Source organism: Kogia breviceps, chromosome 10 (assembly GCF_026419965.1).
Source record: "Kogia breviceps isolate mKogBre1 chromosome 10, mKogBre1 haplotype 1, whole genome shotgun sequence".
In the NCBI taxonomy this organism is placed as follows: domain Eukaryota; kingdom Metazoa; phylum Chordata; class Mammalia; order Artiodactyla; family Physeteridae; genus Kogia; species Kogia breviceps.
Genome location: NC_081319.1, coordinates 86864857 through 86877477, shown reverse-complemented (window position 1 = coordinate 86877477; position 12621 = coordinate 86864857). Strand labels below are relative to the sequence as shown.

The 12621-nt window shown below is 40.3% G+C and overlaps 3 protein-coding genes across 3 annotated transcripts; 1 reads left to right on the top strand and 2 right to left on the bottom strand.

The window, feature by feature from the left end:
- Window positions 1-5897: 5897 nt before the first annotated feature.
- Window positions 5898-6296, bottom strand: LOC131763405 (histone H4). Its single transcript, XM_059075544.2, has one exon. It carries the CDS (start codon window positions 6207-6209, stop codon window positions 5898-5900), a length of 312 nt encoding a protein of 103 aa, XP_058931527.1. The 5' UTR covers window positions 6210-6296.
- Window positions 6297-9069: 2773 nt separating this feature from the next.
- LOC131763382 (histone H2A type 1) lies at window positions 9070-9490 on the bottom strand. The gene has a single exon (XM_059075515.2). It carries the CDS (start codon window positions 9460-9462, stop codon window positions 9070-9072), a length of 393 nt encoding a protein of 130 aa, XP_058931498.1. The 5' UTR covers window positions 9463-9490.
- A 289-nt stretch (window positions 9491-9779) lies between these two features.
- Window positions 9780-10160, top strand: LOC131763402 (histone H2B type 1-C/E/F/G/I-like). Its single transcript, XM_059075542.2, has one exon. The coding sequence runs from the start codon at window positions 9780-9782 to the stop codon at window positions 10158-10160; it is 381 nt and encodes a 126-aa protein (XP_058931525.1).
- The last annotated feature ends 2461 nt before the right edge of the window (window positions 10161-12621 follow it).

Sequence of the window (12621 nt, the reverse complement as noted above, 5' to 3'; positions counted from 1 at the left end):
TAGAGATGCTTTTTAATGTTGTGAGCTGAACACTGAGGTTTGGAAGCCTACGGTTTGATTGCATAGTGCCCAAGAATTTAAACCCCGGGAAATAAACAGTAGGGCTCTTCCCTTATTTCTCCGGAAACTGCAAGGTAGAGGTGTCCTTCAGGAAGTCAGGAGAAAAAGGTTCAGTTGAGGGCACTTCACCCATAAATGGAAATGCCAAATCCACCCAAGAATTGCTATCAGTGTCCTTGAGAAACACTCCTAGCCAACCTCCAGGTCCAGTCTTTCTGGTCTCCATTTTATTGTCTCAAAAAGGTAGATAAGAAAATAAGTACAAAGATACAAACAAGTCTTTATTTTCAGGTTACTGAATTGCAATTGCATTTCCACTGTTTCTGATCACCTTGACTTTAGTCTGAGGTAATACTGAAACTCCTTTGTTCATAGGGTATTTAGTTTCCATTACAGAGTCACCGTGGGGGGCTTCTTGTTTTTTACCTGCTCACAGCCTTTGGATGACCACCCACCTCACAAAAATAAAAAATCTGTGCTATGGCCCCAAGCCCTGATAAGTCTGGCCCTCACCTAACTCTCCAACCCAACCTCAGAGGAGTCTTTTTCTCCCTTTTGTTTTGTGTTTCTTCATTGTTTTTTAGTTTGTATTTTTTCCAGGCCTTTGCCGTTTTTCTCTGTCTGAAATGCCCCTGATTCCACATCCATCCCCAGCACACACACACAGTTTATCGATCAACAACTTCAATTTCAGCTTAATCATTATTATATCCTTGGGGAAGCTGGCCTCCATTGTTAAAGGCTCTCACAGTCACAAACAACTGGATGAATACCCAGCCCCCCAAGTTAATCATTACTAAGGTGACATAAGACCCTTAGGATTGATGTGGTTGAATCAGAACCCTGTTCCTGAGGCTAAGAGAGGGACTCTGCCTTCCCTGGAGCACAGGGCAGGGAGGAAAGGGACACCTCAACAAAATTGAGGCTATATTAGAAAGGAAGAGGGCAAATGACTTTTGGCAAGGCACTTGCACTGCCTGATGTAAGGGCCTTCTAGGCAGACACTTCTGCATCCACCAAGTTCATTCATATTCAAGTGCCAAGCACTATATTATGTACTGAGGACATAAAGCACTTGAGTGTGCATCAGAATCACCCAGAGGGCTTGTTAAAGGACAGATTGCTGGTCCCATTCCCTAAGTTTCTGTTTCATTAGTTCTGGGGGAGATCTGAGAATTCGGCTTATTAAAAAGTGCCCAGCAGATACAGTGCTGCTTATTTGGTAGGAGGCTTTGAGAACATCTAATATATGGTGAAGAACAAGCTACCAAAGCCCCTGCCCACATGAGCTTCCTGGTGGCAAAGATAAGTGTATGATAGAAGAAGGTGAAGGGTGTGGATGTCAAACAATGAAGTTGAGATTTATTTTGCAGAGGACAAAAATTTATAGAAAGCTTCTGAGCAGGGACTGACATAATTGGCTCCAGTGTTAGGAAGGTGTCTCTAATGGCAGTAGAGAAGCGATTCCAGTCAGCATTTTGTCAGACAGGCTGATCTTCTGGGGCTGATATCCAAGTGGGAGGAGAGAGATAATCAACACGTTGATAACTCAGTAAGATATTTCAAATAGAGAGAAGTTCTGAGGCCTGTGAAATTATATGAAATAAAAACCAGGTGCTGTGATAGTAACTACGTGATGCTTTAGATAAGGGAAGCCACAACCCAGGGAATAAAAGTTCCAGGCCAAGGCAGGGAGGAGTTTGTGCTCAAGGAATATAAGGTCTGTATGCTAGGAGATTAGTAAAGTAAAGGGGTAAAACATGAGGCTGGGGATTAAACAGGTACCTGAACACATTGGACCTTATAGGCCAAAAGAAGGCACCCAGATTCTTATTGTATCATGGGAAAGTCTTAGAATTTTTAACAACTCTAGCCACTATGGGGAGAATGAATTTTACGGGATCAAAAGTAGAAAGAAGCAGGGAATAAAATTGAAAGCTTATTGCAATAATTCTGGTGAAATTATTAGATTTAGGAGGAGAAAGTCAAAAGGATTTGTTGAAGAGTTAGGTTTTATGGGTGAAGAATCAAGTAGTTAACATTTGTTGAGCCCTTTATATGTTTAGGAAACTATGCCAAGCTCTTTAGAAACGTTAACTCACTTCATCTGCTCAACATCCACATCATCTAGATGCAACTTTTCTCTCCTTTTAATTGAGCAAAGTGTGGGGCTGGTATTAGACCCAAGGCAGTGTGGCTCCAGAGGTTCTGTGCTTATCTACTGCCCTGCAGTGCTAATAAATTTCTTGGATAATCTAGAATTCTAGGAGAGGATGATTTTTCTGAGACTGGAGCATGACAATTTTTAAATCCCCTTAGCACTCCATTGTAGATGTCAAGTGAGTAGTTGTATATGCGAATCTGGAATTCAAAGGCAAATGGGGACTGGACATAGAAATTTTTGAAAATTTTGGAAATAGATATTTTAATGTTGTCAGCATGGCATGAGATTGGAGATTACCCATGGAGGAAGAATAAAGACGTGAGTTTATCCTGGAGGCATTCCAAACTTTAGAGAAAAAGAGGCAGCATAAGATTCTAAAGAGTGACAAGTGAGTTTGGGAGAAAATCAGGAGAGTGGAGTCACAAAAGTCAAGAAAATAATGTATTTCACCAAGGAGGACATGACCAAGTTGATATGATGTCTAGAAGGCTAAGAACAAACATGAGCTTTGGATATAGTTAATAGAGATCCCTGGGAACTTGGGTTATGGGACTGAAGGGCGGCCCAGACATCATTTGGGACAACTTCAGGACTCAATTATTACTTCTTTCCTAGGAACAGCTCCACTCAGGGCTGAGCGCCATGTGTGGCCATTATGTTTTTACCCTCTGTCTTGGGCCATCATATTTGATCGATGCAGGCATCTGCCTAGCTGGATCAATAAGATTTGTTTTCCTAGAAATTAGGAAAAGGAACTGAAGAAAAAGACAGGACCGAGTGTTCAGTAATTGCTTAGGTGTGGTCATCAAACTTAACTTTCAAGAGAATTTTTTTTGTTTAAATAGTCTGGAATTATTTTTTTATGTTTACATCCAAAAGAACTTCCATTAATGCACTTGCAACTTCTTAAAAATATATGTATATGTAAACTATATTTGTCAAACATATGCATAAAACACATAATCCTATGTTTTCACTCAGTCCTCATGAAAATACAAATTTTTGCCTACATTACAGGTAAGGGAACAGTGGTTAGTAATTTACCACAGACCACAAAGATAGAAAATGGTAATTCAAGACTTCAAGTGTATTTCTTCAGGGTTCAAATGCCATTTTTTTTCCCTCTGGGCCTCTGAGAAATGTCATGAGAAGTAAGAATGCTAATAATAGTAATGATAATAGCCCAAACATGGAGCATTAACTATGTGCCATGCACTAGCCAATATGCTTAACAAATATTTAATGTTATTCACCCCCAAACATGTAAGATAGGAACTAGTGTTATCTCCATTTATGAGGAAACAGAGGCATAGAGTGGTTGGTTAAGACACAAAGAATAAGCATTCCTCTGTACAAGCTTTCCAGCTCCTTTTTATCTCTGAAAAGGGGTATTGGGAATGTTTCTTGTAAACTTAATAAATGATTTATTCAATGACATAGACCCTGTTGAATATATTTACCAAGACTAACAATGGAAGACAAGTTCCAAAGGCCTTAAGAAGAAATTCATGGACTTCCTCCTTAATCAGGCTAAAAAATAAACACTCCACTGTTTTTATTTACTTTTAAATCTCATGAGATACAGTCATTTTGGGCCTTCAGGCCTCTGAGAATCAAAATTTTTCCAAATGGGCTATCTTGCATTCTGAGTTATGAAGTGTTAAGACCTGATCTAACTTCTGGAGAATATATAGGTCTATTGCACATAGTGAATAAATGGTGGCAAACTTACTCTTGTTCAATGTGTTCTTTATGCATTTTGTCTGTCCTTTCCTCTCTAGCCTTAAATTTTGGATCTTTACACCTCAGACTCTAAAATCCTAGACTCCAAGCTGTTGACAGGAATCCATGGAGCTCTGGGAATTCCTTGTATGAGCCCCATGAAATATCTATGTCCAATATGTGTACTTTTTACCAGTTTCTCAAAGGAGCTTCTGATCCAAGTGCTGTTAAGAGCTACTCTCTTCGGGAAAACAGTACTCTGAAATATCCTGATTACAACTGCGTAAGACATATGGATAGCCCACCCACCTGTCTCTAACATGTAATGAGCCCCTATTCTGTGTTCTGTCTAACATGGAACACAGTGGAAGAGATGTCAAGGAGAGAGGCTCAGTTGGCACTAGCTTTCCTTAAATGAGCTTTCTGGCCAATGGAAGGACAGTCAGACTGGTAAATAAGTTGAGAAAACCTTATTTGATATGATAAAGTTAAGTTGCTGTAACAGAGACTCAAAAATAAGGTAGCTTAAAGACAGTCTTATTCATGGAACAGATACACTATGATTAGTCCAGCTCTGTGGGGCAGCTCTGCCCCTCCTGATCAATCAGGAACTCTTGTTCCTTACAAGTCATTGTTCTGCCACCCCTAGAGCCTGATGGTCTCTGCTGGGTCAGACAAGATCAGCACCTTCATAGCTGGCAGGAAGAGGAAAGGTTTTAAAGCCTGGGAGTGTCTTCTACTTACACTCCATAAAGAGCACTTAGTCACATACTCCCCTCTGCTCCCAGACAAGCCAGGAATGATGTCTCACACTAGGAATCCACCTGTCCAGCTATACGTTATAATACAGTGAATCACTTTCATTGGAAAAAAATGCCAATTGTATCACAATAAACCAAGATTCTTTCACAGAATAAACCTCATTCTGAGGACACCAAAGAATACAGTGGCAGGCTGACAATCCTGAGAGATTGTAGAAAGTTTACAGTAGGGAAGAAAAAGAAATGGGTAACCCACTTGAGAACTGCTTATTTTGCCTCATTTCCTGATGTGTAGAGAACAAGGTGGTATTTGACTCAGGAAGACCTGGATTTGAAAGGCCCAGTCCAGCACTTTTTGTCAGGATACGTGTTATGCAACTCTCATCTATAATTTAAGGTAAATCTGCTTGTAATCAAGTCTAAGAATATTCAAGATAGTCAACATAATAAGTTGGTAAACATAAACCTGTATATTTATATCAAGCATTTATATCAACCTTAATAAAAGCTTCTTTTGGATTGAGAAACCAGTAGCTTTGGACATGGGAAGACAGCTCAGAGAAGCAGAGACAAGTTGTCCTGTCTCCATTCCACTTTTAAACAAGAGGGAACCCCAAGTACTCTTTCATTTTACTTAAGTATAGTTGATTCACAATGTTAATTTCCAAGTACTGTTTCTCTGGTAGAACTTGACTGCCTTTGACATATTTTATGTTGATTATCCCCCGTTCTCCCCCACCATTTATCATGTGATGTCCAAGAAGGCAGACTGTTTTAATGTCTTCAGCCCACAGAAGTGTCTACGTTCCATTTTCCATTTTCCTAGCATCAGGGTTTACCTCTTACCTCTTCTGTGATGTTCTCCACCTTTTTTTCACTGTCAGTTGCACAAAATGTCACTTGCAGTTTACTGTCCTGTTGGTCTCCCAGCTATAAGCACACTAAACACATTGAATATACAGTTCGACCTGAGGTTGTGGACCAGCTTTAGCGACCTGCGACTAATCTGAAACATACCAAAACCGAATCAGATAAAATCAACTTAAATTTTCAGATTGTAAACAGTACTGACCCAAACATCTTAACAAAAAATTAGAACAGAAAGCGCAAAACTCTTTTGAGTGAAAAAATAGGTGGCCCTGAAAAGGGCCTTTGGTTTTAGTAGGCTCAGGGAGATGGCCGACTAGAGTTCAGCCGCCGAAGCCGTAAAGAGTGCGGCCCTGCCGCTTGAGCGCGTAGACCACGTCCATGGCGGTGACGGTCTTGCGCTTGGCGTGCTCGGTGTAGGTGACAGCGTCCCGGATCACGTTCTCCAGAAACACTTTCAACACTCCGCGGGTCTCCTCATAGATAAGACCAGAGATACGCTTGACGCCACCACGGCGGGCTAAGCGACGGATGGCAGGCTTAGTGATGCCCTGGATGTTATCTCGCAGAACTTTACGATGGCGCTTGGCGCCACCCTTCCCCAGCCCCTTTCCACCTTTACCACGCCCAGACATTCCGAAAATACAGCTATCACTCCCGCGGCGAAGTGATCTCCACAGCGCCACTTAGGAGTTTTATAGTAATGTGACGGACCTGTTTGAAAACTGCAAGAGCAGGGGCGGTAACCGCATTCAGTTCCCACACTTCGCCTATTTGTCCCTTGTTCAGAGCTGTGGCAGTTATGAGGGGCGCCTGAAGCGACAGTGGATCCTGGAGATGGGATTTAATAGATGCTCCTGTATATGGATACGTGTGTTTGTGCATCCGTACAATACGGGCAGCCGTTAAGTGGGGCAACAGATCATACACTTTCCACAAAGAAGCCTGATACTTGTTCTTCAGTCTTTCCAAAATATGAAATAATCAGTTAGTACACGCTGTTGTCCCTTATAAAATGCTTTAAATACGGTTTTAAATAAATCATATCTTTATTGTTTAAGCTTCCATTAGTTTTGTCCATTTATGTTTGGTTAACTAAGAGCTCTTTGGTATGCAGGCTGGATGACCCCATAGAGGGAACTAAAAATATAAGAAGGTTACATGTTGAAGAGGTCAAGTCAGGTTAAAAATCACTGAGCGCTACATTGGAGATTTATAAATATGTTTATCCCAAAGTGATAAAAACCTTGTTCTGCTGTAAGTCTAATATTTATGGTTTGATTATATATTTAATTGTGGACAGTTTGTATCTGGCATTGTATCTGTCACTGCATTCTATTTCTGCAACCAGGTGGCATTACAGTGTCCAGTCAAGCTCTAGAGACAGCCTTCTCTACATACTAGCTTGTGACCTTGGGCAGCTTATACTCAGTTTTTTTCCTTTTATCAATAAATGTATAAGAAAGTGTACATTATAGAGCACTTGAATTTAAAAGAGATAATCCAAATTGCTTAAAATAATATCTGTAAATAAGTAATCACTCAGCATTATTTATTATGACATATTATAGTATCATGTCTGCTCTCAACTCCTCCACTCAAGATTCACTCCTCTAAAGTGAAAGTCTAAGTGATTATCTAATTTACTAAAACCTTCTTTTTGAGAACTCCTCAAAATAATAAATACCTAAAGATTTAATTTATGGTTAATTCCCTTGAGTTCCAGCTGACTTGTATAGCTTTGGCTTTTTCTCCATGGTCTGTGAAGAGGCCCAAGTTCATCAAAGCAGTTCCATGAGTTTATACTGCACAGAAACAAATTCCAGAATGTTGTTCTTAACCTGGGCTATATAGATGGATTCAGAGCATCTGGAAACTTGTATTGAACAAAAACTCCATCTTTGTCTTTATACTACAAGTGAACCTTAGCATTTCCTCCACTTGTGAATGCAGGCAACAAACAGTGTGAGTGGCAGGACCTGTGCTATATTCATAACCATGTTGCAGTTGCAGCTGTCAATATCTCAATGTCTAATATTGTTTAAATACATTACACCTTCTAAACTGTGGTAATTCTTGGTCATATGGGTAATCTTGTTATTTAATGTATTAATAAAGAAGCACATGTTAATACTTCACCAATTTGGATTTTTGATAAATTTGATAATGGTATTTTAATACAAGTGTTTTCCTTTGTAATCCTATATATATTATCTTAAGCACTGAAAAGCATTATTCTGGGAAGGGACTCATAAGGTTTATCAGAAATACAAAGAAGTCCATGGCTGCTTCAAAATAAACATAATATGTTAAAAACAAACAGTCTGAGGCCTGAAGAAGAAAATCAAAACACTTTCTACCATCAATCTATCTCCTACTGAACATAATGCATAACCTATAATGTGTTTCCTATAAACCTATATCCTTGCTTAAATAAGAAATGTAGTAATGAATATAAATGCTTTTCAATTTCCCTCTCTTAAGGGAATTCTGTATAAGTATGTGTGGGAGTATTGTGCATGTGTATACTCCTTAATTCTTTTACTTGGATACTTTGCCAAAGTTTTTCTTCCAAAGCATGACAGAACGCTGAACCCAAGAGCTAGTGAACATTTTAATAACTGATCCTTCCTAATAAAGTCAATGTAAATAAATGAATCTTTAAAACCCCATAAAGCGGTCCAACTCTATTTTATGCCTGGACCTGGACCTCCTTTGCCATCAGTTAGTGCAACACAAGCCCAACTACCAGGTCAAGAGGATCATTGATTATTGCTTTTGCTATTTTCCTACATAAATTTTGAATGCTTAAAGCCCCCAAATTAACTAACCCTCTAAATAGTCACAAAAAGCTATGATAAAACTTTTCCAAACTAAATAATGACTTTTCTTATCAGATATTGATGTTATTCCAAGCAGCCTTTACTACAGTTCTTGTACAGAAATCCTGAAAAAGCCTGTGTTATTTCTCCTCATATGAAACAGATTTTCCAGGTAAATGTCAATGAGAATCAAGCAGTTGTTGAAGGTATGAAAAGCCAAGAATGTATAGAATGTCGCTTGAGAACAAGCTATTGAAGACACATGAGATAGTACTAAAGGAGTGGTTTAAATGATCTTGTAGGTCACTAGCTAGATTTGCACCTAAACTTTCAACATTTACCAATTATTATTCTACCATTATCTTTTTCTGAGGGTTAACAATTTAGGGCCTGCTGCACTGATCCACTTAATTACTTGTGACACAAGCTCTCTCTATATCATTTTTACTTGGCTAAAGAGTACTCTTTTTATTACTTTAAACTGCGTGATTAGTTTGTATTTCATAGGTGTGTACATACATCTTCTAAGTTGACAAAATGTGATGAAAATCATTTTCAACAACCTGCTTAAATAAGGAAAATGTAAGCCCTTTTAATGAATACGTGGGTGGCTCTGAAAAGAGCCTTTGGTTAAGATTGATTCCTCAAAGATCAAGAATTTGAATACCGCCGTTTACTTGCCCTTGGCCTTGTGGTGGCTCTCGGTCTTCTTAGGCAGCAGCACGGCCTGGATGTTAGGCAGGACGCCACCCTGAGCGATAGTGACTTTGCCCAGAAGCTTGTTGAGCTCCTCGTCGTTACGGATGGCCAGCTGTAGGTGACGCGGGATGATGCGCGTCTTCTTGTTGTCGCGGGCCGCGTTGCCCGCCAGCTCCAGGATCTCGGCCGTTAGGTACTCCAGCACCGCCGCCAGGTACACCGGCGCGCCGGCCCCAACCCGCTCGGCGTAGTTGCCCTTTCGGAGCAGGCGGTGCACTCGGCCCACGGGGAACTGGAGCCCAGCCCGAGAAGAACGGGTCTTGGCCTTGGCACGAGCCTTCCCACCTTGTTTTCCACGTCCCGACATCTGATGAATCTAATCAAGGTGCTTAGCAAAGAAGAAGCGAAACGAAAGTACAAATTTTCTTAACGAATGAGAAGCAATTATACTTCGAAGCCGAATTGTAAATTACACTGTTTGATTGGTTAAAAGGGTCTAAAAGCTTGCAACCAATTAAAAAGGAGAACTGCAGTCACATAATTTGCATACCATCGAGCAACGTGGAAAATTTATCCAATCAAAGTGTAAAGTTTTAAATACCATATTTGCATAGTAGCTCTACAAATATCCAGAGTGATGTTCCCATAGCTTACTTTTTTCTTTAACTTGGCACGGTGTTCGTTATGCCTGAACCCGCGAAGTCCGTTCCCGCCCCGAAGAAGGGCTCCAAGAAAGCGGTGACCAAAGCCCAGAAAAAAGACGGCAAAAAGCGCAAGCGCAGCCGCAAGGAGAGCTACTCCGTATACGTGTACAAGGTGCTGAAGCAGGTCCACCCGGATACTGGCATCTCGTCCAAGGCCATGGGCATCATGAACTCCTTCGTCAACGACATTTTCGAGCGCATCGCGGGCGAGGCGTCGCGCCTGGCACATTACAACAAGCGCTCGACCATCACGTCGAGGGAGATCCAGACGGCCGTGCGCTTGCTACTCCCCGGGGAGCTGGCCAAGCACGCCGTGTCCGAGGGCACCAAGGCTGTCACCAAATACACCAGTTCCAAGTGACCCCAGCAAAAAAGTGCTTTTCGTGGTTAGTCTCAAAGGCTCTTTTGAGAGCCACCCACTTTTTCAGCATAAGAGCTGTAATGATTTGTCTTTAATGACTGCCGTAATAGACTAAATGTTAATTTATTGAAACGGACTTGTTGCTGTATGGTGCTAACACTTGAAGTACACAGCATTTTGGTTTGAAAACAAGGTATGTATTTACATTCTACATAAACGGTAGCATAGCCTTTTGCTTTCACTGCTCACTTTGGCTACAAGGCTAGCCAAGTGTGGACATGTAAGTATCATTTGAACTGCTGTGATATAGTGTGCCCTACGAACAGACTCCTTGGAAAATGAAGAGCATTCAAGAAATCCTCTTAAATCCTTGGCAATGCCTTGTTAGTGCTCTGTGGTAGTAAGAAGAATATGTACATGCATTTGATTTATTTGATTAAAGTAATGTAACTTTTCTAAGTATTAATGGGAGCAGCACAGTTAATGTGCATAGAAATTGAAATGAAAAGCGAGTATCACGGGTTCCAGGGTAGGGCCATTTAATTGTAAGGAGAATTTTTCCAAGGTTTGGCTAATGAAAAGTTAGACCATTGCCGAACCACCATATTGGGGCTGATGACACTGGCAGTTCAGGAAAGAAATACCCTTAAAATATTTTGGTGCCTCCTCTCCCTTACATTATGTTATTTTCTCTCAGGGTGGATGTTATGATTATTTTGTCCTAGTCAGGAAAAAAAAAAACTTTTAAAATGAAAATAATTCATACCACCACCACTCTCCTGTCCTATGTATACATATATAACGGTCATGAAAATTGACACTTTTCTCATAATTACAAACCTGCTTAAGTTTATAAACTGCCATAAATGGCATCCCCTATGGAACAAATGCTAAGAATGTATTTACAACATATTTTTAGGATTTCTACCCTGGTAGGAAAAACGTACTAAGAGTCTATAATCTTGTGTAATTAATGACTACCAGGCTTCCCATTCCCAACACAATGCATAAATATGCACACACAATATACACAAAAAAATACATAAACATTCAAACAATACATATAAAGAACAAAAGCAAAAATTTTTTAAATGTAAAAGAATGAAAACTAAAAATACCAGATAGCTGTATATGAGAGTTTATGTTATTGTAAATAGTCAATTTTTGCTTTCTGTAGTCCCAGAGGTAAACATCTACACCAGGTCTATATGAGCTTTAGGGGAGTATATGAAATCCAAGAAACTACATACAGTAGTGTGTCCATATGTTTGTCCTCCCACCAGAACAGAAAATATATAGCATTCTGTCAAATTCTAAAAATACTGCCACTTACTGTGCTAGGCAGAATGATGCCTCCCCACTTATGTCTACCTTTTAATCTCTGGAGTCTGTGAATATGTAAGGATACAAGGTGGCAGATGGCACTAAGGTTGCTAATGACTTGACTTTAAATAGGATTATCCTAGGGAATTCCCTGGAGGTCCAGCGGGGTTCAATCCCTGTTCGGGGAATTAAGATCCCGCATGCTGCGCGTGGCCAAATAGATAAATAGGATTATCCTAGATAATCCAAGTGAACCCAATATAATTACAAGGGCCCTTAACAATAGAAGAGGGAATCAGAGTACAGAACCAGAGAGATGGCAATGTGAGAAGAATTTGTCCAGATACTGCTGGCTTTCAAATCTAGCAAAGGGCTGTGAGCCAAGGAACAAGGAAAATCCTCCAGGAGCTGGAAAAGACAGGAAACAGATTTTCACTGTTAGAGGCCCAAGCCCTCTGACACCATTTTAGCTCAATGAAATTCACTTCAGAATATTGATCTAAAGAACCATACAATTATAAATGTATTGTTGTAAGCCACTGTATTTGTGATAATTTGTCAGACCACCAATTGAAAAGGCACTCACGTTTAAGAATTATTGATTAATATATTCAATGATCTTTAAGATTATAACTACACATGTTTAAATTTAAAAGTGTAAATGTAAAAATGACTATAGATACAAGTAAATTCTTCCTAAAATTGCAGGCTCACATAATTTTGACATTGCTTTAATTTTAACAGCGGCAATTTACTTTTCCTTTTTTAAAAAAATTTTATTTACTTTTGGCTGCGTTGGGTCTTCGTTACCGCGGGCTGCGCTCGGGCTTTCTCTAGTTGCAGGTACGCTTTGTTGCGGTGCGCTACGCTTTGTTGCGGTGCACGGGCTTCTCATTGCAATGGCTTCTCTTGTTGCGGAGCACGCGGGTTTTGGTAGTTGTGGCTCACAGGCTCTAGAGTTCAGTCCCAGGCTCAGTAGTTGGGGTGCACGGGCTCGGTTGCTCCATGTAGGATCTTCCAGGACCGGGGCTCGAACCCGTCTCTTCTGCATTGGGAGGCGGATCCTTAACCATCTGCGCCACCAGGTAAGTCCCCTACGTTTCCTTTTTAGCTAATGTGTCTAGGGTGTCTGATTTTA

Excerpts from the sequence above, each read along its gene's own strand:
- LOC131763405 (XM_059075544.2), bottom strand. The coding sequence starts at position 6,209 with ATGTCTGGGCGTGGTAAAGGTGGAAAGGGGCTGGGGAAGGGTGGCGCC.
- LOC131763382 (XM_059075515.2), bottom strand. The coding sequence starts at position 9,462 with ATGTCGGGACGTGGAAAACAAGGTGGGAAGGCTCGTGCCAAGGCCAAG.
- LOC131763402 (XM_059075542.2), top strand. The coding sequence starts at position 9,780 with ATGCCTGAACCCGCGAAGTCCGTTCCCGCCCCGAAGAAGGGCTCCAAG.